Raw genomic sequence first — 26,131 nt, 5'->3', positions numbered from 1 at the left:
TGTGTTCCAGCTACAAATTCCTGTATTTACCCCATGGGAAAGAGGCAACACACAGAGAGAAAACAGAGATCCACTCACCTTGCAGCCACTGACAATGTCATGGCCCCAGTAGTTGGGTGCACATTTGTCACACATCTCCCCAACAGTATTGGGAGGGCAGATACAGTGGCCACTGATGGGATCGCAGTTATCACCAAAACGTGAACACTCACAGGCTTCATGGGAGACAGAAAAAAATAAAGCAGAGGAAGAGTTACCCCTTTATGTGACACTTCAAGAGCAGACCCTAACAGGGTTTTAAGATCATTCCACCAAAACCTTTACTGCACAGTGAACTCTCAGTTATCTGCAGACACAGTAGAGCAGGAAAGGTAGGGTAAACACAGAGAAACCAAAGCGAATGCAACACAGGTTAACTGAGGTTGAAGTAACTGCAATGAGGACAGAATGGGAAAAATAAAGGCACCAACTGCAGAAGCACAGAGATTTCTGAGATAGTGCACTCACGTGACATAGGTGTGGGAGTATCGCTGTACAGTTTCTGGGCCCATGCTGTCTCCTGCAAGAAGCCACCTGACTGCCTCTGAGCCCTCTATGCAGGGAACCTGCAGTGCATTTAACCTCTTCTACCAATCTGAGCCAATGTCCTTGAATTTCTGCTGCTGTAAACAGACTTTTCTTAAAGCACAAAAAAAGGGGGTTCAGTTTCTTTTTCCCATTCTACTCCTTTTTTTTCCGGATTACGTGTATTCTGCCTTGGGAGGACATCAATAATGTGCCTCTTCACAGGAAACCAGGATTCTTTGCAGACTTTATTCAACTAAAAATACTTTGGTTTTGGAAGTGGTTCCAAAAGTGGTCTTTATCCTTAAAGAATTATTAAGTGAACAACTCATTGGTGGCAAATGCAGATTCAAGGTATGTAAGTGGTAAGTAGTTATGGGGCACAAGACACCTAATTGCTTGGAGAAGCAGAAGTGGTGCATAGTTATTTTCATACCCACCGTCAACATCACCCCTGAGGTGAGAGCAAAAACATCCTAAGCAAACTATGACCCTCTGAGTGATAATCTGTTCCTTGGAGTGTTTATAGGGCAGTGTAACATAATGTTCATTACCGAGGGCTGTATTTATGTTCATTATCTTTACTGTAGGAAACACTTCAATGCAGAGTAGAACTAGAAAATAAGAGATGTGCAAGGAGAGAACTCATATATATATATAGTTCAAATAAGAAGTGACCTTTATTTTTCCATGTCAATGCTTTCAAAATAAGGTTACTGATGCAAAGAAGATAGTAAGTTTTGCCTCCACCATGCCAGGAACAAGACTTTTTGCATGTGACAAAATCTTTTGACACATTGTGGCTTGAAGATGTTTCAGAATACATCTCTCATTGGGAGACTGAGGCTTTTGGATGTGATGGCTTTTCTGTGGGCTTCCAGTTCTTACACAAAATTGGTTCAAAGGCATGGAAAGGAAGAAAGTGATACACCAATATTTTTTGCATTTTTACTTTTACCATCATAAAAAAAGAATATTGAAAAAGTATAACACATTTGTTGCAAGCAATAGTGAAATAGAAATCTCTTTTGTATCTTTGCTGCTAGAATGTCAACTCTAACTGATAGTGCTTTAGGGCTTTTTTTTTTTTAGGCTTTATGGTTTTTATTGCACAAGAAAAAAAATAACAAATTATATTCCTTTTGGTTAAATGCTAGATAAAAGAGATCCAATATTTTATTTGATACTTAACTGTCACTATGGAATTCATTTTTGTGCACTTTCTTCGTAGCACAATTTGATACACTTTTATTAAATTTCCAATTTTCTCTGTGATTCATAATTTAATTCCCCTTTTTTATCATTTGAAGGAATACTTGAAAAGCATACTAAAAGTAAGGGGGGAAAACCCAGAATTTTGAAAACAGCATTCCTCTCCATCTGTTGTATTAACTTTGGAACTTCTAAAAATCTGAATTTTCTGAACATCTTTAGCTGCTGCAGTTATATAAAATATTTGATGACCACAGGCAGATGAATTTCTATTTAAAATATTGTTTAGATTTGCACTACATTCCCATTTCAACACTGTTCCTTAAACTGTCATTTTGAATTTGCCAAGACAGCAGTTAACCCTCTCATTTTCCTTCCCCAACTGTATGAAATTAAGAACATTTTGTAATATTTCACAATAATGATGTGCTTTTAAATTGTGAAATGTTAGAATAAGAGACTAATCATGAAGATAAACTATAGTGGGTTTTTCCCCTCCATATACGTGTTAAGGGCTTTAGGACTATGGTTTATTTCAAGCTCTCTCATCAGTGAGCCTGTGAACCAATCTTTCCCTTTTCCAAAGTACCGAAGTGTTTGCACTTTTCAAGGCAGTAAATGTTTTCTGAGCCCTTCTTTCCCATGGGAGACAATAGCATAGAGTAATGTTTTCAAATATATCTATAATCCAGCTTGGCTCAAGGTTTATCAACACTACAGGTGAAATTGAATTTTGCTGCACAGATGTGGGTCTTGAGGCCTTGATGCTCCTTCCATAAAAAAGAGTAAAAAAAGGCAGAGAGCTAGGTTTGCTGCTTCTGCTGCCATTCCGGATGAAAAGGAAGAAGTATAGGATACTGGGCATGGTGATTTCTGCTTCTGGAAAGAATACAGTTTATGCCTGAAGAATAATAGCAGCAATACCCTTGGCTTTATAGCACTCTGCCATCAGTAAAGAATGCTGCAGAGCCATTGCTGTTCTGGCATCCCAGCAGCCAGCCACACTAGACAACTATGTCACGTATGATCACATCTAAATGAGTCTATGAGACTTTAAAAATACAGTTCTATTAGCAAAGGTGGATATTTCCTTGTGAAGAGACCTATCGGTTAGATTCTTTTCGATGTAGCAGTCTGTACTGCTTTAAAGACAGGAAACATTCATTTCAGTGTTTGACCTAATGTCCAAAAGGACAAACATAAATGTAAAGAAGTGGCTGGATATATTTATGTCTGATGCTAGAGTTTCAGCATCTGGAAAAGCATACTCTTCATGTATTTACACAAAGTCGAGAATTTTATCTGAAGACCTTGTTGTACACAAAAAGTATACAAGCAAGACCCTAAAAATTACTGTATAGAAATTTAATAAAAAAGGACCAACCATGTAAGGACAGTGAAAAGGTTTGGGATAAAACTAGAAGCAAATGGATTATTTTTTTTTCCCATTCATATCCCTTCAAGCTGATGTGCTTTGGCAAGGACCTTAATCAGCCTTCTATGATACTCTTACCATAACCAAATTATAGGAACTTCATAGAAACTTTTTTGGCAGAAAGTACTTGGAGAAAAGGACATTCCCATTCCTTCTAAACTTGGGAGATTAGCCATAAACTGACCTTAAAACAGCAGGAATTGCTTGGGTCTTTTGTTCTTGCCAATCACCAGCCTTGCCAATTGACTGATTTACAGGGCTGTCTATGAAAACAGCTACCTGTCAGGAAAATTTGTTAGGCAATCCAAAACCAGCCAAACTAGAATCTTAGTAATAAATAAACAAACAAACAAATAAATAAATCTGCAATTGGCTGCTAAGAATTCACATACATGTACAGCCTCCTTCTTCAAAGTTGTAAAATCCATGAGCACAGCGGTCACACTTCTTTCCTGTCACTCCAGGCTGGCAATAACACTGTCCATCTCCATCGCAGTCAAAGGACTTGGAACCAAAAGAGTTGCAGTTGCAGGGAACACATCCTCTTGAAGACTGTAAGCCAAATGTTTCAGGCTGCCACAGAGAGAGGAAGAGCAATTAGTACATGGAACGATTACCATGAGAAAAGAGGAAAAGCTGAAAGTGTAGGGAGATCGATGGTGGTTCTTAACTCTTCATCACTGAAATACTACTCTTAACACCTTGAACTGTAGTGGTAAAACACTGGGCCAAGGGCAAGAAATACCCTACACAGCTGAAAATGAGTAAAGATTTCAGAATGTTACCTGATGTTATAATTAGTGTTCTCCAATGTAACTCATTTCCTATGAGGTTGTTTCCATAAGCACAATTCCCACAAGAAATTTAATGTATGTCAGCGCCATATACGTATCCCATGTCTGGGATGTAAGATTATGTCAGGCAGACTTTGATGTTAAGAGAGTGAATTCAAATTCTTAGATACGAATGGAGATTGATTCAACTGGAAAGTCTCTGAACAACTACATTTCACCTCCTCTGACCAGAGGCAATGTCTGTATACAGTGTTCTGTAACTCGAGGGCATTTCTTTTGGATGATATTTAAGAATAACTTTAGAAGAACATAGATATAATGTATTTGTGTACATTACAAGCAAATAATGGGAATTATCTATTTTTAAGATAAAAACTCTGTCTTTGGGTTAGGTCTGAGACTAAGATAGAAGTAATCAATGAGCCTCTGTTTCTCTTGTTTTCACTTTCTTTTTTGCACTGAGTACTGTAAAGTTCCTACAGAACCAGAATAGATGTTATCAACCATAGTAATAAATTTCCTCCTTAACTCCACTAGTGGAGAGCAAAAAGTATATTTGTAAAGAAGGGAAGACATGCTCATTTGTATACTGTAATATGGAGTTCTGCATGAAGCTTTTAACCAACAGATGCCATGGGTTTCACTGAACCAGCTAACGGAGGACCAAACTAGGAGCAAACTATACTTGATAATCAAATTCTGAACTCAATCTCAAGCTAGAGTGACTTAAAATGGGAGTCCTTTTCTACCTTTTATCAGGTATGATGATTTTCAGAGAATACTGAAATCCAAAACGTATTACTAACTTCACTTGAAACTGATATTAGAACATTTAATAGTAAAAATCTATCAAAGACTTCACTAGGAAAGCAAAATGTTAAAAATGAGATATTAAAAAGATCAGTGCTAATGAATATAAATGGAACAAAGGGGAAAGTATTTACTTTTACAATGTACTACTGTGTGACCCAAGCATGTGGTGTTAGATTTTTACCTAGTATACATCAGTACAGATTTTTCAAGTCAGTGGAGCTGCACTGACTTACATTTTACATGGATTTGTTCCACAGTGGAACCTCTAACGTCCTGTGTAGGTGAATTCCCAGAGACTTCAGCAGGTTTCCATGTAAAAGTCCTGAAACCTGATCTCTGAGGTTAATATTGAAGTTCCATGTTTCCATAGATAGGTATCAGAATACAGGACTACATCGACAGTCAGAATTTGGCCTGAAGAATCCTATGATTATACATATAATAAGGAATTACCGTGATTTTCATTTACAAACTCTATATCGAAGTGTTTTGCCAACTACATACTTCTGTATGACAAAACATGGTGTATCAGAAAGAAAGAAATGCTCAAACTCATATAATTAAACTCCAAGGTTCAATTAAATATACCAGCTATCTCTAAAGGTTTCTTTTCCACAGGAAGAAACGCACAGAAATGTGCATATGGAAAAATCTCAGGACAGACATTCAGATTAATGCAGTGAAGTAAGCATTGCGCAGCATGCATCTCAGTTCTCAGTAGAAAGTTTGATAGGATCTAATAAATTCTGTTTATAAGGGTGAAAGCCAGAAAAAAGTCTGATACACTAGCACTCCACACTGCGTGAAGGAAGAAAAGATCACTAGCATGCTGAGTTGTATTTTGTGAAGAGCTCTGCACAAAGACATTTTGATCAGTCATGCAAACCCCCGAGATGAACCCCCAAGTTAAGCCCCCAGCAAAGCTTGTTTACACATAGAAATTCCAAGAACCATATTTACTGAATAAGAGGTAAGATCGTGGATGACAATGAGGAAATAGGATGAATTTTCTGAATAAGTTATTGTGTCCCTGTATCAGTGTATGTCTGTTTGTGTGGGCAACGCAGTGATGTAATACACGTTAAATGGGTAAAAACTCATGTTCTCCAAGGCAATCCACAGGAGCATATATGGCATGAGTCCTGGTGGCTAGCTGAGGAGGAAAAACACTGCCAGGTATTTTTCAAACAGGGTGTCATAAGTGTGGAGGTCTTGAGTTGCAGGGAAAAAACCCAACATCCCTAAAACACTGCTCTGTTAGAAGCAGTTTCATTATAATTACTTCATTTTAGGAAATAAGTTGCTTTGTTGGTATGTGATAAACAATGAACACTTCTGTCATTCTGGGCATTACATTCAAATAATGGGCACTTCACCCGGTTAAAAATGGCTCAGATAACTGGCCATATTCACTAATGAGAACTCTTAACACCAGTTATGTTTGATATTTTAAGATTAGATCTTAACGCTTTGCCTGTGGGGTTGATCCTTCTCACAAACTCCTTAAGCTTTTGGTTCTTGAATTGTTAGAAGAGGAAGTCTTATCCTGCTGAAGGCCATGACAGTCCCACTGATTCCAATGATATATGTACACCACCCATACATTTTGTGCATACCGCTGTTGATGGTGCTGCTTTTGGACTTATTCTGCTATTTGACTTCTGGCCTATGTTTTCATTTGCACTATGAGAAGCACTAGGAGTGGGGAAGTATCCTAAAAGGCTACTTGTCTTCTGAGCCTGTCTGTTTCTTGATAATTTTGTGCATTGTAGCACAGGTATTTAAAATACAATTAAAAACCCCAAGCCTGTGGGAGCTCCAAACACAAGCGAATACGAGATTTCAGCCCATGCAATGCACACAGTTTCTGATTACCGGAGCAGCAGGCCGATAAGCACCCCGTGGGCACCCACTGCCACTGCTGATGCCCCATCGCCAAGGGGGGACTCGGATCTGCTGACTGCTTCGTGCATTTTCTTTCAATTTAGGCACCTGTCTGCTGACTTCACAGCGTCTGCCCATGAATCCTGATTTGCAGATACATCTTCCTGACATATCACATTGCAGTGACATGGATCCTAAAGCACTGCAGCCACAGGGTATACAAAAGAGCTTTTCTGGGGCCCAGAAGTAGCTGGGCTTTAAGAATGAAAAGTAAACACTGTTAGAAAGTGAAGATAATGAAACTACACCACATAAAAGAGTACAGGAGTAAAGATAGTAGTAAACACAGTAGTAAACAAAGATTAATTCCAATCAACCACCAATAGTGTATTAACAAGCTTGAGATATCTGCTGTGTATGTTATGCAATCTGTGCAAGGGCCATTGATACCAATGATTTTTCTTTGAACGGACTCTTTATATAACTGTTGAAATTAGAGCGCGAGCAAACCACTTCAGAAATTATGCAGTTTTAAAGGGTGAAAATGATCCTTCTGATTTCTGCAGAATTATTTATGTGCTTTAAGTTACACACACATGGAGGTTTTCTGAGGACACAGGCCTGACCCGCAAGTCCTCACGCTGAAATAGAGAAATGTGCAGCCAGCTATAACATATTCCTTAGCAGCCTGCAGACAACTCTCTGAAAGTTTATGAAACACTGTTTTTTGCAGTGGTTTATGAGACAGCAAAACAATGTCAAGGCAAAAGACACTTTCACCAAAAAAGAATACATTATTTGGACAATATAAGAAGAAACCCTAAGAAAAAAACGTAAAAGCAGAACATTCACAGCAGAAGTAAACTAGCATCCTGCTTTTTTTGAAAATCAGATGCTCTCAGACATTTTGCAACTTTCTTCATAGAGGGATTATCCCCCAGAGCTGCAATATTTTTTAATTGATTTATTTATGTCAAACATTCAGAATATAAAGTGTATATGCCATATATAAAAATGTACTTACATGCACAGTAAGGTTTAAAATATATTCATTGCACGCAAATGCAATGTTCTGTGTTTTGTTCTAGAAAAACATTTAAAAAACAGCCATTTTACCTTTCTGTACATAAGAACAACCCATGTATGTTCTTTAAGTGAAACACGAACAAAAAAGGAAGACTATCCAAACCCAAACGATTCTTAGTTATGGCAAACAGGGAAGAAAGCTGAAAGGAAACACGGTTTCTTGTCACTCACCTTGCAGATGTCACACCGGCGCCCGATCACATTGGCTTTACACTCACACTGGCCTGTCTGAGAGTCACAGATCTCTGAGACAGAGCCATTGATGTGACAGTGACAGGCTGCAGAGGAAGAAGAAGGAGCTGTTAATGTGTTTCCTGAAGCTAAATTTAATAGCCAAATGTTTACAGTGCAGCTTTTGCCACCCTGAGAAATCCAAGAAGGTAGGACTGAGTAAAGCAGGAAGGTGTCCTGCTCCCATACGGTGACAACACACATTAACCTACTCATATTAATGTGGAATTTTGCTCCAAATTATTGCAGTGAGAAATTTTGCCTCAAGTTCATAAACAACTTGTTTAATATGCTCCTCTCAGATCAAACCAGGATGTTTAGGTCACATGACTAAGTGTCCCAAAACTTGGGAGTGGGCAGGGCGGCACTGAGAGGAAAAAAAAAGGGGTACAGACGCTTACACAGGGTGTGTATGGGATGTAGCTATGGCAGGTGGGAGTGTTACTGCTCCACGTACTGGTCCTGCTGCCCCAGAGACCAGTTCATGTTGATGTAGAAGGCAGGAAATGTGGGCAGGCTGAGGACCCAGAAAAAGGCTACCTCCAGGGGCCTCGCTGGAGTAATGGACAGGGACAGTAACCTCTTCAGCCCCCCAAGAGCTCCTCCTCACAGGCAGCACCCTGGAATAGAGCTGAAAAAAGAGACCAAGGATTATCTGCTACCGTGACTCCCTGGAGCCCCTGTCTCAGCAACAGCATCACAGTTCCCAGAGGAAACGTAACCCAACTGACCAGCCTAACTCATCATAACGTTCTTTTAAGGATTTAAACTGGCAATGAAAAGGAGCTGCTGTTTCTTGAGGAAAGTAACAATGCTTCTGGCTTCTAAATTCTTATTTTTTAGGAGAAGAGAAATTTTGGGGATGCTTTCTATCACCCTTTATGTTCTTCAACTACAGGTTTTTTGGCATGCAGAGATGAGGAAAAAAATCCCTTTAGCACTCACAGTAGAGAAGAGGGATGTGATTGGTGTCACAGGGACTATAACCATTCAGTCACCAGTTCCATCAGCAGGAGCTGGTTCCTGCACATCCCTTTTTTTTTCCCCAGAGGGGAATGAATCCACCTCTCTGTACTGATTATGAATCTACTCTGTAAACCAGGGCTCCAATCCATGTTTTGCCTTCCTGCAGTGCCTTGATTACATGTGATGTTTTTTTTCTCAACCTGACAGCTTCATTTTAAGAAACACTTAAGAGTCCCAGCAGTGAACACATGTTGGTCACATACTTGCATGTCACAAGGTGCTATTTGAGATAAAGCAGTTATATTTTTTCTATATTTAAACTATTACAATGGGAGCTTCCTCATTACTTTATTGGACTTGCTAATTTACAATTGTCAGTTGCAAATTGGAAGGATGTGGAGAGAAAACCAAAAAGACTTGAGGTATTCTGCAAAAGTTCCTTCTTTCAAATGAAACTGACTTTATGCCTTGCCAGTCTGTTCATGGCATTACTTCTCAAATGTCTGCAAAGAAGTCTCATATTCTGGAATCAGTAACAAAAAAATGTTGGGCTCTTGTATCAGTCTGGTAACACCTTCAGAGGTTTTGATCTCTTTCTGTTTTGCAATATATTTTAAAAATATAAACATTTAAAAACACTTCTGCTGTAATTAATATCGCTTCTCTTTTCCTTTTAATCTCATTTTTCAACACTAATTGAATCCATAATTTACCTCTTTCTTCCTGTATACAGCCATCTTTTGTACCATAATATTAATGTTGTAAAACCACCAACACTCCAAACTGTACACAGTGATGAATACCACATATATATGTTTTGAGTATCTTTCTCATTAAAATGGTCAGCAGTGAAAGATGATGCAAAAGCTCAGACTTAACAAACCACAGTTCTCAACTCAAATTAACAGTATTTCACCAACCTTTTTGTACCGCAAAAACCAGTCAGTCTTATTTGAATTGTTTTGTTATCAGGCATATGACACCACAAGAATAAAAAAGAAAATTTACACTGATTTTATAAACAGATGAGTTTGTCCTATTTATATTATATATTACCACAAACAGCATACCATGTATTCTTAACTCAGCCACAGATGACGGAGTGCAATGTAGTGGTAAGGCAGAATTTGGAATTCAAGACTTTGATTATTTTTCTTGGCTCTGGCAGTATGTACATACAGAAGAAACATATCGTCAGGGCTATTCATCTAATAAACTGTTACTCAATCTGATAAATTGCATTTTTCTCATCTAAAGCCTTCCCATTCATTCACCTCTACTGGGAAAATTAGCTACTGTCCAAACCTCCAAATGGTTGCTATAATACAAGGCAGCCTGTCAGAGAAATTTGTCTTACTTTCTCCCAAAATGACACCAGTCAAGACCCTACATTCTCTCTAGATTTGTATAAGTAATTATGAGTGTGTATTTATAATCAACCTACACACTTATTCTCCTCCAACAGTAGTACCTATGCACTGACACATAGGCACACTTGAATATTTGGTTTAATTCATCTCATGTCGCTTAGCCCTATTACCATCAGCACAACCTTCAGGTATTTGCTTCAGCACACCGTGCTGCTTCACACCAAAAAACAACCTACTAGAATCAAATCAAATAAACCTAGGACATTTGCTCATTGTTGTTAGATTTATGATTTTATGAAAAAACACCAAGAAATTCAGAGGTGCTATAGTGATATAAAGTTGTACTGCCAATTGAAATGGTTAATGCACACGACAACAGCACTGTACTGAGAAAGAGCAAGAAACATTTCAAACAATAATTTGAAAGCAAAATCCATGCTTTGCAATACTTTTGGATTTGGCTTTTTAATAAGGAATGAAATTGAAAACAACAAAGTAAAGGCACAGTCCCTCTGATATTGTAGCTGCAGGGCAACTTCATGGAAGTCTGCAAAGGAAATAAAAAATCATATGCAAAAAAGAAAACCCACATGAAAGTCCGAGAGTAGATGAGTACAAGGTAACTGTGAGCACAAGGCTATGAATATGTTAGGGGGCTCTCCTTGTCAGTGATACTAACAAAAAAAGCAAAGCTTGTAATTCTATATTAAAAATGTATTTATTTTTAATACCTTTTTTTTAATTGTATGTTTTCTGAACTCTCCTCATATTACATCTCTTTCTCAAGCAGCTGCCACTACTGTAGAAACGTTCAAAGCAACAGTCCTACCAATGCCTCAGAAATGGTGACAAGCTACTGGAAGCTATGGTTTTTGAAATACACTACTTTTGAAATCACGTTACCCACTTAACACCCTAACTTATATGACAACATTCATCACGAACTGTTAACTCGTGCAGAGAATACATGTGATTGTCCAACTTTTATCCAGCATTGTATAAAACAGGTACAGAAAGCATTTACACAGGTATATGTCTTCATGGTTATCTGTGACTTTACATATATCAGAATTTATTAGCCTTAGCTAATATTAGCCTTAGCTCAGAAACCTGGTGATGTTCTGCATCTCGCTGGCTGCCATGCAGGAGCACCATGCAGGTGGTCCAACACAGCTTAGTATTCTCACTGTCAAACTGCAAGCCACTAACAGCAAATCCTGGAAATGGATGCCAGTGGCTCAGACTTCTGTGCTTGCAACACATACTGCAGAAGTGGTCCCTGTGTTCCCACACACACAGCAGTTAAGACAATGGCCCAGCTCTTTTACTTGCATAATTTTATCCTAATATAACACCTATGTACTCAATGGAGTTGCTCTGAGTTTATTCCAATGAATCAAAAAGGATTAAATCCTTGTGACAGTGAAATAAACTGCTCTGTTCTTTCAGGACAGTTTATAATCTGTACTATTCCATTCTTCAAAATAGCATGGAAGGGTATGTGAAGAATGTTTTTAAGTTAAAAGCATTTATTCTGCTTAATAGCTGCATTCTGAATTGTGCCAGCAATGGCTCAGAGAGCCACGGCCTCCTACAGAAGCAAAAGCTCCTGTTCGTACCAAATCTTCCATCTGCTCTCAATAATTTTTTGTAATCACTATAGGGAAGTATGAGCTGGGGCCAATACTTAAACAACATGCCACCACTTAGCTGAGAAGTGGTAGCTTGCTGCAGTGCCAGGTATCTCCCTCCAGAGCACCTTAGAAAATTTGTCAGGAGATTTTAGTCTCTGCTTTGCAGGAGGCAGGAGAATCTTGCCCTTTAAGAGGCAGCAGCTCCCAACTCTTACTGAGGTCATGTAGGTGGGAAGGAGGTCACGAGTGCTGCCAGAGTTGGACACTACTGTAACCGAAATATCACTCCCTCCTTTCAGCGCTAATCTCAGTAGTTAATGGGATTTCCCTTGATAGCTTATAGTGGTTTTAGTGCATGGTTTTCATTTATTTGTATTTATTTTTGTAGATCTGACATTTAGTATAACTTTGCATCCATGCAATGCTCTGGTCTCCCAGGTTTTTTCCATGTCTGCTTCATTACTGCTTCAACTACAGCAGGAAGCTTTTTAATAGGTTCTTCTTTCTATTTACTTTGAAGCCTCCCTTTCCAGATGCAGATGCAAGTAAAACACTACTATTATTAGAGGTGGAAATACACCATATCATTCTCCTGCTCACACATACAAAGGCACAGTCTTCCTCTCAGGAACATGGTTATAGGTTAGAACAATACTGCCAGGAGCAGTAAAAGTTCATGACTTACGTTGACAGTTCCTTGCATCAAGAGCATCACCAAAATATCCATCAGCACACCTCTCACAATATTGGCCTGTTGTACCTGGCTTACATATTAGGCAAGCACCAGACAAGCTGTCACAGCTGCCAGGAATGGAGAAGTCAAGGTTGTCATTACACTGGCATGGCTGGCACGATCCCCCTGGTATTAGAGGTTGTCCAAAATAGCCTTCTGCACACCTAAGGTAAAAAACATCACCAGTTAGGACCCTTAAATAAACCTCTTACTAGAAACTTTTAATTTTGTTGCCTCACTAACCACCAAAAATGATCTGATCTTCTTTCAAGTATTTCCTAAGTCTTTCTCTCTCCTTCCTTCTCCTTTTTAACAACTCTGTAGATACAGTACCCACTGAAATCCTGCCAGTTCTGCTAGTAATTAGATTTCAGTGGGAGAAAAATCTTGTCACTGGCACTGAAGACGAGACAAAGCATAGTAAGAAATCTGTCTATTGGCACACTAGAGGAATTCAGATCCATGTGAGATAGGCTTTGTGTTTCAGCACATCATGTCTAGAAGTTCTGTACTTATTTACCAGCAAGCTTGAGGATTTTTTCCCTCTACCTTAAAAACTTGTATAGTTTAGAAAAACAGGTTTAGAAAGTAATACAGACATAAATTTGTTTACTTAACAAGATCCTCCCCTGACTTAGCCTTCCCCTGATCTACTGTATGGTCAGATTTGTTTATTTAATGGATTGCTAATCTCTGTGTACAGGCAGGTAACAAAACGATTGCTTACTATCACAGGAACTATGCTGGTGTGTACTATACCTTTCATATTTTAACAGAGATGTTTAAAAATATCACCTTCTTTTCCACCTTGCCCACCAGCAATTTCCTGTGAGTACCATTTAAAACAGGTTAGTGAATCTGACCTAACATGAGTGTGTATTTAAAGCAAATTTCTACTCATCTCACAGCCTATTTCCTATTTATATTCTGGTCTTCTTTCCCTTTCTATTACATTTGCTCACACTTCACAGTAAGAGCAACTTGCAGATAGTGAAGAAAAAGAAGAAAAATTGCCCAGTTCCAGCTAATGAAGTTATTCATGTGCATTTCAGATGAACTTCAATTAGTGTAAAGAAAATAGAAAGTACATAAAACACATTGCATAAATGAATGTTTCCTACTATTTTAAAGTCAGTTTGAATGCAGTTCTAATGTACATATATATCCTCTCTGCTTTGTAATAGTACTGGATGGTATGGTTGAGCAAGGATTTTGTGTACCATCCTAATATGGGAATGCAGAGCTCCACTATGCTTTCACTCTTGTTCCTTTACGCTCAAGTTTATCCTTTTCCTTGCATCCAGAATATGTCATGAAACTTTCAACAGGAAGTTGGCTAAACAAAGCCATCTAAACATTTATTAAGTATTATTCAATATCATTAGCAAAGATTATAAAAATGGATAATTGAGACTAGGGAGGAAATTATAGTTGGATCTAATTGAACAGTTTTTTGTAATACACAAAAGTAGGATTCCATTCCCTAAAAATACCCACAATGCAGACCATAGATGAATAATATGTATAAATAGTCCAGTGGTATGGGTGCATGTAAGCACTGAAGAACATGAGTAAAATTTTCACAATCTATCCCACTATGCTTTCCTCCTTTAGCATAGCCATCTCTCACAATTACCTCCTCATAGCAACAATACATCAAAATCTTGTCATTAGAATAATTCAGGCATTTTATTTTCAGAGCCTGTCATGAATGTAGCCATGTATTGTACCCCCCTGTATTCCCTGCAAAGAAATGGGCATTTTTTCCTTGGATGGAGGATATCTCAGCAACCACAATGACTGATTTTTAGCTTACTTTTGCCAAAACAAATTGGCTTTTTTTCAGTGAGGATACCTCAGCTACAAAGGCCAGGAATGTCTCTTAATACGTGTAACAATTAATAGCCATGTTTTATTGAAGCCAAAGAATAACTGGATAATTTATGCAGTTATCTTATTTTACCTAAAACAGATGATGTCTGAAGTTCACCCACTCTTTGCTGAGATCTTTCTCACTTATTATTGGCGTATTTGTCATAAATCTGTATCTTTTGGTACTACTAATCTATTTGACTTCACTTAATGCGTACTCATTTTCCTCTTTCACCTTCATTTAGGGGTTAGTTCTGTATCTGACAGCATTCACAGAAACTTACCAAGCAGTTCACAGAAAAAGCACACCAGGGATTTGTGTGAAATGCACTGCTAACCATTTCCTTCTATTAATAGCAGGAGACCTTGATAACTCTTTCTATTCTCATCAGGTCAGACTTTGCTAATTAAAATTAGCAAAACCAACTACCAGCATATAGCTATAGTCTCCTTATACACATACATAATCTTGCATCCAGACTGAAGATGATCCTGAAAGTAGGGGTAAACCAGTTAAGCTTAGAAGAAAACAGTGTGCATGTATCCATGTGTAAATTCTTCCACTTTTTCTCCCACTTCTTCTGAAGTTGCAGGGGAAGATTAAAAAATCCACTTTCACTAATTCCATCTTTATTCCTTTAAGGACATTGCTACTTCAGCTACGCTTCTCAGATTCAAGGCATTACATGTTTGGTAAGATTCATATTAAAGAAACCCAATAATGTATGTGGCATGGAAAATTACATTTATGCATTACATAAACTACATATCTAAATAAATGACTGCTAAGTACAACAGAATACCTCTGAGATTAAAAAATAAACAATAATAGGAGTAAAAGCAGTGAAGAACAATTGTTTTCACATTTTTTTTTCTTCCTCTATACTCACCTTTACCCTCAAATGCAGGTGTGTCTGTGACTGACACTGTTTCTTTTTATTTGGCATAATTGGTGCCAAATAGTGGGCTACTATATAAATGTATCTGTATGTATGTGTACTGTGTCTGGCTGGGATGGAGTTAATTTTCTTCATAGCAGCCTGTATGGTGCTGTGTATATACAAATACATGCACACAAACACAGGCCTATTTTATACATTTCTTTGTATTTACTGGAAAAAAAAATATCCTTGAGACAGAGTGAATTTAGGCTGCAAATCCGAACACTTTAAAGTCTGGAAATACTATTTTTACAGTTGCTTTGAAACTTATGTGCATTCAACCTGTGTACAAAATGGGGCACAAGCCCTGTGGAGAAATGACCTGTGAACACCCAGTTAAAAAATCTTAATTCAGGTGCACAACACAGATGTTATTGTTGTATGACCAACTACAAATCTTGCATTTTCTAATGGCAGAGTGCCTACCTTTGCAAGCTGTAAACAATCCTCCATAACACATTTGTTGTATCAAATCTCCTGAATGTTTGACCCTTTTCCCATCAGCACTGCAATACAGACTTGTACTTCTGGCACTAGTGGAAGAATTATATTAGCTAGAAGGAGCAGCAAATTGAAGCCAAGGGATTCACAAAGGGACTGTGGCTGGTGGCACTCTGTGCTAGACCTGAAGAATGGGGGCTGGGGAGGGAGGAAGGGCACGACTCAACTGATCCTTCTCTTCCCACTTAAGTTACATTGACCTCTCATCTCTCCTTCTAGGGAGAAAAGGTCACTGGAACCATATTCATAAATGAAGGAATGCTACAGGAGAAGCTAGACTCTCACCCATTTTGCTTCTTTTCCCTAAACCTGCATGCTCTTGTCTATATCAAGACTGTGTAGCTGGAAAACGCATATCATCATCCAGTAAACATGCTGGGCTCAAAGGACAGCTTTTTGACATTCCTTTCTATGGAGTTAGGACAGTGTCCACCCTACCTCATACACCTTGGGAAAGTAAGCAGTGAGCAAAGGAAGAACATAAACCTAATTTGCTAGGGAAAAGGAATAAATGGGGAAGCTGGGCTTTCTCTACAATTATAGATATGTGGTAGCTTCCAACGCAGCTTATATCTGCAATTATTTTGATGGTGTTATGAGCTGGACCCCTCAGAACATTGAGCCATTTTGGCAACATTTTCCTGAAGAGTTCAAGTGAGACAATTAGCAATTTTTTTTTTTTTGACAGTTTACAACTCAGGTTTAAAAATGTATATATAAATAAATAAAAGATCTTGTCTCCCTAGGGGGTAGAGGATGATTTTGGAGGCCAAGTACTGTACTGCATATGCTCACTTCCTGATATGTGGTACTTCATGATAATTTAGGACTGTTCAGTTAATAAATCACGTGGCTCAGAACACTCGTCACTTTGCAGTTGCTAAAATGAAAGAGAATTTCATGTAAACTCTTCTAGAATTATAAAATCATTATTAATAGCAAAAGGCAACACACTTTCTCCTGTTCATTATTATTGACAGCTGCAGGCATTTCCAAGCAACTTGTTACAATTAAAAGTAAATAGTTCTATAAGCATTGGAATTAATGGCCTAATTTCCAGTGGATTTTTATCTCATGATTACAAGGCTAAGGGCTGATTATTTGCTGCAGGATGTTGCTATCCAGCAGGGAGTAATCCCTCAGGCTACAGCAGTGCTTTCCCCTTGCCCTGTGAAAGTTTTCTTATGGGCAGAACATCTAATAATCTCTCTCTGTCTCTCTCGTTCTCTCTCTCTCATGTATTCTCTGCTGTTTAATCAGGTGTGAGTTCACACAGTGTTCTCCCCCTTAGCTATGACATGTCCCGATCTATTAACCTCTATTCAGCCACTTCTTTTCACGAAATCTTCAGGAACAATTATAGAGACCTCCTACCCTTCTGTCAAATTTGGTTGAAATTGACCTACAAGTTCAAATGTCTTTGCAGGCAGCCAGACAGAAATGCACAAAAAGATCACACTAGCCTCATTTCCTTAGGAAATCAGCTTGCCACTTATTCAGATTCTGTCCTACTGCATCTACAGCATGTGCTCGACTCAGAAATAGCGCTTGTTGCTAATGGAAGCTGTCAATGACCCTGCATTGACAAACTGCCACCAAAGTGCTCTCGATGTGATTTATTCCTGCCGTCGTTAACTTCACAGCCCACTAGCTGAAAGAAGGTGATGACTTCCAAGACGGACAGGAAAAGACAGGCAGAAATAGCACGCAGTAGGAGCAGACTCAGTGATGATGGGTGGAAACAGGTGACAGCCTGCACTCTCACTTCAGGACAGATATAGCACAACAGGGGATTTAAAAGGAAGGAGTTGTAAATTGAAAAGACAGGACTAGAGGGCGATTCACAGCGTATGGTCAGGTTCCTGCTTTTCTGGTTGGCTCTTCCTCTTGGTTCATTCCTACTTTTCCTCATTCCAGCCTGAATGTTGTAAGTCTTCATTCAGAAGCTTTACGGTTTTTTAGGGTTTACGTTGGAAAATGCTGCAAGCAGCTTATGGAAGTGCCAAACAGTAAAAGCCTACTAAGAAACAGAAGTGCCATGTTTTCATGCCCCATAACTGTCTAGCCAGGTGTTAGACAGTTATTTGCCTTCCCCAGCCCCTCTTAAAAAGGTGTCATTTGCAGGGTCACAGGGAACTGGGATCATGGAACCAAAGCCAATGCTGATTCATCACAACCTCCAAACAACTAGCAGAGGTCCCCTGGTACACTAACTGCTCTTGAAAGCTGTTCCAGCCATGTGAAATCCCACAGGACCAAAGGCGTGCAGACACAGTGATGATATCCCATGTCTATGCGGTCTCGTCTCCTGTGGAAGGGGGTTCCTGGGAGCTTAGCACCAGCACTCACACTAGCCTTCTGATTCATTTACATTCTCCATGTGATCCTTTCAGTGTAACAGCATATAAGAAGGGGAAAGAACTTTCTCTCTCAGTACTAACATGTCACTCAGACCTGTCATAGCCAAAGACAGACTAGATGTATTTTTTTTATTTGTCTTTTGTATGGGTAGTAATAACTGTAGGAAATATATATTGAGCTTTTCTATGTATTTGACCAAGAAGAATTCTCTTTTTTTGTCATTAAATCCTAGCTTCTTCTACTTACTAAATAAAGACTGCAACAGGAAACTAGAAGCAACAAAAATGTAAAATATTCTTTTTAAAAATAATTCAAATCAGCAAACAACTTATTAGAAGAGCTGTATTTTCACTGCATATTAACTTCTCTAAAAGAGGCGTCAGTAATTTATTGCATATTTGATTCACCATACTCTAAACATTCAAATGACATGAGACTGAAAATATAAAAATTTCAGAAGAGTGACAGACAGAAAAGCTGGAAGAAACTTTTTAAAAAAAGACTTTTACTTCTCAGCAAATGCTTCTTGGAAGCTTTGCACTTTACCATAAAGTAATAAAACAAGCACTAGAAATGTACAAATGCATGGACACAATATCAGAGGAAGATGCACAGGAATTTCTTCAGTGAGTTTCAGAACACAGGAACAGGGATGAGAAGGGGAAGTAATAAAAAGGTAGAACAGTTCCATGTGATCAGTACTTTTGTTTCAGATCACATATGGTTAAAAGCATGGTGCTTGCTTACCTTTCACAGCGTGGTCCCACGTACCCAGCTGGGCATTCGTCGCATATTAATCCATGACTTTGGTCAAAATGGCATGTTGGGCTAAAGCTGTGTTGTTGATATTGGGTAAGAAGAGGGACAAGGAAGAAACACAAAGAAAAGATGGTTAGCAGCATAGCTCTCTTCCCACTTCAGAGATCGTTAATTTGCAAAATAGTGCCCAGGAAAAGTAACTCTAGCCTAGGACATAAGGCATAAGTTTGACTCCAGCAAATTGAATTTGGAATGACCCTGCTATTTCTGCGACACTGAATATAGAGTAACGGATGGCAGCATCCCAATAGCCTGTTATTACGGGACTTGAGCCTGCCACTGAGTGGTCTGGATACCATTAAAAAGGCAGGAATGTACAGCTGTTTGTTTGTGCCCCCGAGGGCCTGGCAAACAATCTATGCCATAATGTGGCCCCTATATAAATCTTTCTGAAGGACAACTGATTTGAAAGCTCAGTTAACTTTGTGTATAATCGGCTGTGAAAGGAACCCAGTGAACAAGAAAGGGGAGGGGCAAAAAGGGAAATATCTGGTGCAGCTTCCCAGAGAATGCATTTGAGTAAAACAAGTGCCAATGACTTCAAGCAACAGGCCAGAGAGGCACACCGAAGTTTAAGAATAGTTTGCAGAGTAGAAAGCTTTATCTCTTAGCTATGCTGTACTTATTTTTAGCCTTCTCTCTCTTTTTTTTTTTTTAAAAAATAAATAAGGCTACCGTAGGCATTTGCAAGCTCCACCTTTCAATGTCTGTGTTTAACTTTGAACTCTGCTCCTTCACTGTTTAGTATTTTGCTTTCTGTAGTCTCTCTCCCTTAGCACACTTTTGAGAAGAAACCTCCTGACACTCTAAATGACACCGCACAGAAGAAAAGGCAAGCTGTACTTTTATCATTCTGGAATGATTATTAGAGACAGAGACATATGAGCACCTTTACAGGGCCTTATATAAATAATGATAATCAATTCTGGTCAGCCAAATAGTAAAATAGAGAAAGGGAAAAAAAAAAAAGAAAAGAATGGCAGCAGGTGAATAGTGAGTGACTATTCACAACAGGAAAACAAATCACCTATCTAACAAGAAGACACTAGACTTATCTTTTGTAACCTAGGAAAATAGAAGTTGACAAGGAATACAGTTGCTGTAACAAAGACATCAGAAGGAAGGTATATTCAAGGTAAAAGTTCATGGTATGATAATAACAAGTAGATATAATCTGACCTTGGATAAATTAAAGCAGGATATACAATGAAAGTTTCTCGAAAATAATAGGCACAGGGAAGACAGAAAAGCTTAATTAGGATCATGTAACATGACTACCTGCTGGTGACTGGACCTCACTTCTCAGGAGTCATCCATCCTATGATCTGACCTCTTTATTCTCTTATAGATTACTTCCATTTATAAATACCCTGTCTGTCATAGGGCAAGTTATCCCACAGACATAAGAGATCAATAAGAAAAATATGGGAAGGTCAGGTCCAGTAAACATAGACAGGTATTGGGATTTTCCTCTTTCCCATAAGGATTACATTTGTGTTATTTTGCACTGTGATTCAATTAAGAATAGATTCACGAATGCATGAGGACCCAGTTGAAGAAACAATAATTGTGCATTCTATTTTTAAATAGCAATGAAAGCAGTTTTCAATGGAGGCACACGTTATCATTGAACCTAATCGGCAGCACCTGACTTATTTCCCATAAGATCCTGCTTGTCAGTCCCAACCTTACTCTAAGAGCTACATGGGAAACTTTGTGGAGATGCTATCACAGTTCATTATAGCATTGCACAAGATTGACTGTACCACAGTTCCACCAATACCTCTGTATTCAACTGCATAAATTTTAAAGATAATAATAATAATTAAGTACTTATTATTACTAAGCAATAATAATAAATAGTAGAATTCCCATGTTTTAAGGGTTATGCTCAGACCTAGCACCCTTTGATTCTTTCTCTGACTTAACAGTCAGTCCCCATCTCCACACTAAACATAATATATTCAGAAATTCCCATCTGCATACCATAAAGGAAATATGTGATAGCAGGGTGAGAAAAGAAGGGTTTATTGTCCTGATTATTTAGAATCTCATTACTCACTAGTGATAAATACTGATGAACAGTGTGTATTGATCTGTCAAAACAAGCTTTCAAAAAAAATCTTAGTCCCTCTTGACTCATCATCACTCTTTTCAGTTTTTACATAAGGTTAACAACATTAATACCAATCAGGACATGGGACAAGTACGAATACACAATATGGGTATATATGTGATAGGCCTATGTCAGGAGACAGGGCTTCCTAAAAGTTTACAAGTATGTTATAGAAAACATCTCTTGGGACTAAGTGTTTATTTAATTCTCCAAGAAAATATTAAAATTCTGAGACGAACCCAAATTCCTAGTTCATATGCTATGAGTTTACTTGTTACCTTCCCAGGCTGAGTAAGATACCTTCTATCCCCCATTTCCAGTGATAAAATATTCCTGTCAGGGTCATCATTACCCATATTAAATTTATTGCCACTTCAAGCGAAAAGCAGTAATTATCTAGAAAAAACTATGTAGTAGTATGTCTGATAATTTCTATGGAAAAAAAATTAGTTTATTTGAAGGTCTTTAAAGACTAAGAATGTTAAAACAGTTTGTAAGAGTGATGCATTAATGAGAAGAGATAAAACGAAGAAGTCAAGCATGCATTACATATGCCATTTATAATACAGGTATTGATCTCATTTGCATCATATAAATACAAATATGGACATGTATGCAAAAAGAGGAAAATATAGCCCAGGATCTAGAAAACAAGCTTAGGCAACTTAAATTTAGTTTCCCGATTTGGCCAAGTGTTCTTTTCTAACATATGGCAAGTCATTTATCACTGTTGTGCTTCAGACGGCAGTTTTATGATTGGCTTCAATGATTGCATATGGAAACTGCTGCTATTAGGAAACAGGAGAGGAAATGAGCAGCAGTTAAATCAGCTTAAGTTAACTATAGGACACCACCATCATCACCACATTTCTAAAACGGATAGAACAGTTCTCCTCCACCTTACGTGGCATTGAAAAGAAAAAGATTCAGGAGCTGTGAGAACGGTGATGGGAACCATTAGAAACATCATAAAGAAATAAGATGCTGCTATAAAAGACAAAACTAATTTCGTAATAGAAATATATCTCAGAGGTTCGTTGCATGGACAATATTCTCCATGCACCAGGAACTTAGTAATAAGCTTACAGACCTACAGATGCTCTGCTCTGTCATGCCATGTTAGGAATTAAATACTACAGGAATTGAAATCTATAAACAGCTATTTGTAATAATTTGTACATAAATTAGTCACTTGTTAGGTTATTCAGAAATAACTTGACATATACTATATCTGTATAGTGACATGAGCTTGGTAGTAGTTTCTTTATTTTTCATGTGAAGGATGTGTGAAGGAATCTGAAATGTTTACAAATATTATCCCTAGCATACCAAACTCATTGCCAACTAAATAATAAAGAAAAATGAGTATTTTAACAGTCTTCAGGTAACACACTAAAACTCTAACGTCTTTTTTTTCCTCATAAACAAATTTAATGATTGGTCTAGAACTGTAAAGACATGAGAGCTTGAACCTTACGATGAATTCTATAAAGCTTGAGGATGTTGTTCAGAGTTTTGCTTTTGTCTATTTTAGAAATAGGAAGGTATTGCACAATTCTAATGCAGGGCTAAACATTGTAGGGTTCAGGACTCCCACAGTTTCACAGTCCAAGAACATTTATATTCTGTGTTTGTTTTGTACCTGTATTTTTCAAGAAAACTAGGTATTAAAAAGGGGACTCTCTTGAGCAATTTCAACAAAGGAAAATTAAGCAGCCAGAATTCTGATGAATACGTAAGAGAGGTCTCCAGGCATTTTGCCAATAAAAACCTAAATTCAATCTATTTGACTTGGTTTGTTGCACATCTGCACAAGATATAAATGTGATAGTGTTTTTCCTGCTGTCAGTACAGTGTTCTCAAACAAGAGAAAGAGAATTAATTAACTATGCATGGAAATACTAAGTATGTGAAAGCAATGAGGATGTCAGAGGAACCATGCCTGAGCAGCAGACATAATAAATGCACATATATCTAATAAAACCAACTGAAGAGCTGTGCTAACAGGAAGCAAGCTCCTATTCTACAGTCCCCTGGAATTTCTGCTAAGTGCTTAGATTATTCGTGCCCTGATCCGTGCAGTTTTAATAGGAAACAATGCCACTGTAGACAACAGCATTAGCCTGAGCTACTTAAGAGCAAAATCTGGTTCATCTGTGCCTTATGTAGCCTCCACTGCCATTCAGATGATGTTCTCTTCTTTACTTGCATCTTGCAGAGCTCCATCTCTGTGTGGGTGGTAGCCATGCATTTGGCCCTGTAAACCTGAAGAAGTACTCTTTATACTCTTAAACAGTAAAGTGCATTTCATTGACAGAATCTGACTTCTATTTTGGGAAAAATGGGGTGAAATAGAAGATGCAGGGCTGAAGGGAGGAAAAAAAAATTACTCCAGTGGATTTATCAGCTCCTATAGCCACTTAAAACTTTTAAGTGAAGAGCTTGAGATGGGCCAGCCTCTGTGCATAGTTTACAATCTTCAGTACAATCCTACCATCCTTCTGAAATTCTTATATGGACTAACAGTGATTCTTTTCAGAAGGGAACCACATCCAATTTGTGGCTGGAATTTGGGCAAGCATTAGTTACCACTGCAAACGTCAGGCACATACTCAACAGTTTCTGATCTTCCTGAACAATTACTGTATGTGTTGTACCACAGCAGCTCTTCTGTGTAATGTGGACATGTGCTACTTGCACCAGGGCTCCTTTTCTCTGAAGCCATACTGAATGTCATAAACCAAATGCGCTAATTCAAACTGATACACAATTTCCATTTTTTTTTATATGCACAAGAAAAGCTAACCAAACAAGATTCAGAACAGTTTTCTTCAACTACATCATGTCAAATGATTTTGGTATTGTTATTTTCTAGGAACTGACTGGGACAACAACCAATGAAAAAATGTTCAAGCCACTTGGTCTATTAAATAGAGGTAACAAGTAGCACAGACAAGCTTTTGTAATGCAGGAAACAGTTGTTCTTAGATCTGAGTTTTGATTAACTTTTCACTATTATTTTTACTTAAACCAAGTTTATAGTGATTATTCTGAGATATGCTGACAATATTTTCACTTGCAAGATCTAAGGCTGAATTTAGACTCCAAACAAATCAACACTATCACTGAATGTTGACAGAAAGAAAAGGAAAATTAAAAGCAGAAGAAATCACTCTTTTATCTGAACAACATAAAATTATTTTAAATTCAATTAGTAAAAAACCCCACATGCCAAATTTATAAATTCAGCTTTAAAATTAGAAAAAACTAGTCTTAAGGAGGACAGAAAAGCAAACACTAGTTATTGATTCAAAGAGCAGTCATCCAACTTCTGTGTTGTTCTTTCTAGCCTAGTCTCTTCCAGCTTTTGTTTTGATCTTTGCCTATCTGTGAAGCTAAACACTCTGTACAATTGTAAAAAGAGAATAAGTTTATACTCAGAATATATTATTTGATTAAAACACAAAAAAATCTCAAGTGTACATGCAAAAGTATAAATTAAAAAGTTATGCAATTTACTAAGTGAAAAAGTATAATATGCAATAAATACACATCTTACTTATTAGAAGGTAGATTTAGGGGGCAAGCACACAACTGACAGTCTTCAGCTGTCCCTTTAGTAGGATCACCATAGAAGCCAGGAAGACATTTATCACAATATGAACCACCTGTGTTGTGTTTGCAGTCCTAAACAGAAGATAAAAAGTACAAATTCACAATTAGAGAACGTATATATGGAAAGTCCTTGAAGGTCATTCACCTAGCCCATCCTCTCAACAGGACTGTATGAGGTCTGCAAAATATATTTTAGTTTTCTGCTGCTGGTTGAGAAACAGTTCTAGAGGTTAGCTGTCACAATCAGTGCTTCATATATGTCAGGTATTTGTATTCTTTTGGATAATTTTTGTCTGTGTAAAACTAAAAGGATATTTAACTGTAGACCTTTATCTTTCCACCATACCACAGCTGCATTATTGTTTCAGCTTGCTTAAAGAAAACCAACCTTGAAAGCACCACAAAACAGGTTTAGTATTGCAGTCTTGCAACAGGCCATGTTTTGTGACAGTTTTCAGATGTTGATCCCAGAAATACAGCCTAGACCATATAATTTATAAAACCGAATTATTACATTTCACATCTAAATAACCTCATTTTACAAGGTATCTGGCTAGCAGTATACTAAATATACTTGTGAACAGTAGCAAAGCCTGAATTAATTAATACTTGTCTGCTAGAATAGCATCCAGACTGTACTTTATGAGTAGAAACAAAGATAAGTATACTGTATATAGGGCCCTAACGAACAGTTTGTGTTCTATATGACTGGCTTTCATAATACAAGAGACAGTTTATCGGAGCACATTAAACATCCAACATAAAAATGGCAGCACTAGATCTGCATTTCTGTATATAACCTTTGGCCTGATCTCCAAGTAAATGATCTTTTGGCAGAATGGGAATTGGTCCTCCGAGAACATGCTTCCCATGATGAGTGGTAAGAAGCAAGTTTTTTTTAAAGAGTAATTACCCCTTCTACTCTTCTTCTCCCTCACCATATAGGATTTAGAAATTCTAAGTAATTTGGCAGGATCCATGATAGGCTCAGCAAATAAGTTTTCTTGCTTAAACTCTTTCCCTTTTTTGCTACATTTTTAGCACACCACACTCTTCCTTTCATGGCTATTTGCCATGAGATACCCAAGTGTAGCCCTTTTACAGGGCTAAAAACAGAGAAAGCAGCAGAAATGTTTTTGGCTCTTAAATGCCATCTTGATGTGCTTGGGTATAGACTGCAAAAG

The 26,131-nt window shown here is 37.9% G+C and overlaps 1 protein-coding gene across 4 annotated transcripts in view; it reads right to left on the bottom strand.

Annotated features, from left to right (window-relative positions):
* LAMA2 (laminin subunit alpha 2) overlaps positions 1-26,131 on the bottom strand; it is a 383,544-nt gene that overhangs the window by 134,075 nt on the left and 223,338 nt on the right. For all 4 annotated transcript variants that reach the window (XM_049800395.1, XM_049800397.1, XM_049800396.1 and 1 more), the window contains exons 17-22: positions 24,892-25,019; positions 19,145-19,231; positions 12,675-12,886; positions 7,960-8,066; positions 3,604-3,784; positions 79-215 (exon numbers count right to left, since the gene is read on the bottom strand). In XM_049800395.1, the coding sequence (XP_049656352.1) occupies positions 79-215; positions 3,604-3,784; positions 7,960-8,066; positions 12,675-12,886; positions 19,145-19,231; positions 24,892-25,019 (852 nt within the window). The remainder of the gene's footprint in view (positions 1-78; positions 216-3,603; positions 3,785-7,959; positions 8,067-12,674; positions 12,887-19,144; positions 19,232-24,891; positions 25,020-26,131) is intronic.

The sequence above is a fragment of the Accipiter gentilis genome, chromosome 5 (assembly GCF_929443795.1).
Source record: "Accipiter gentilis chromosome 5, bAccGen1.1, whole genome shotgun sequence".
NCBI lineage: Eukaryota > Metazoa > Chordata > Aves > Accipitriformes > Accipitridae > Astur > Astur gentilis.
The sequence above is the reverse complement of the archived record's forward strand: the minus strand, read 5'-3'. Positions and strand labels throughout refer to the sequence as shown.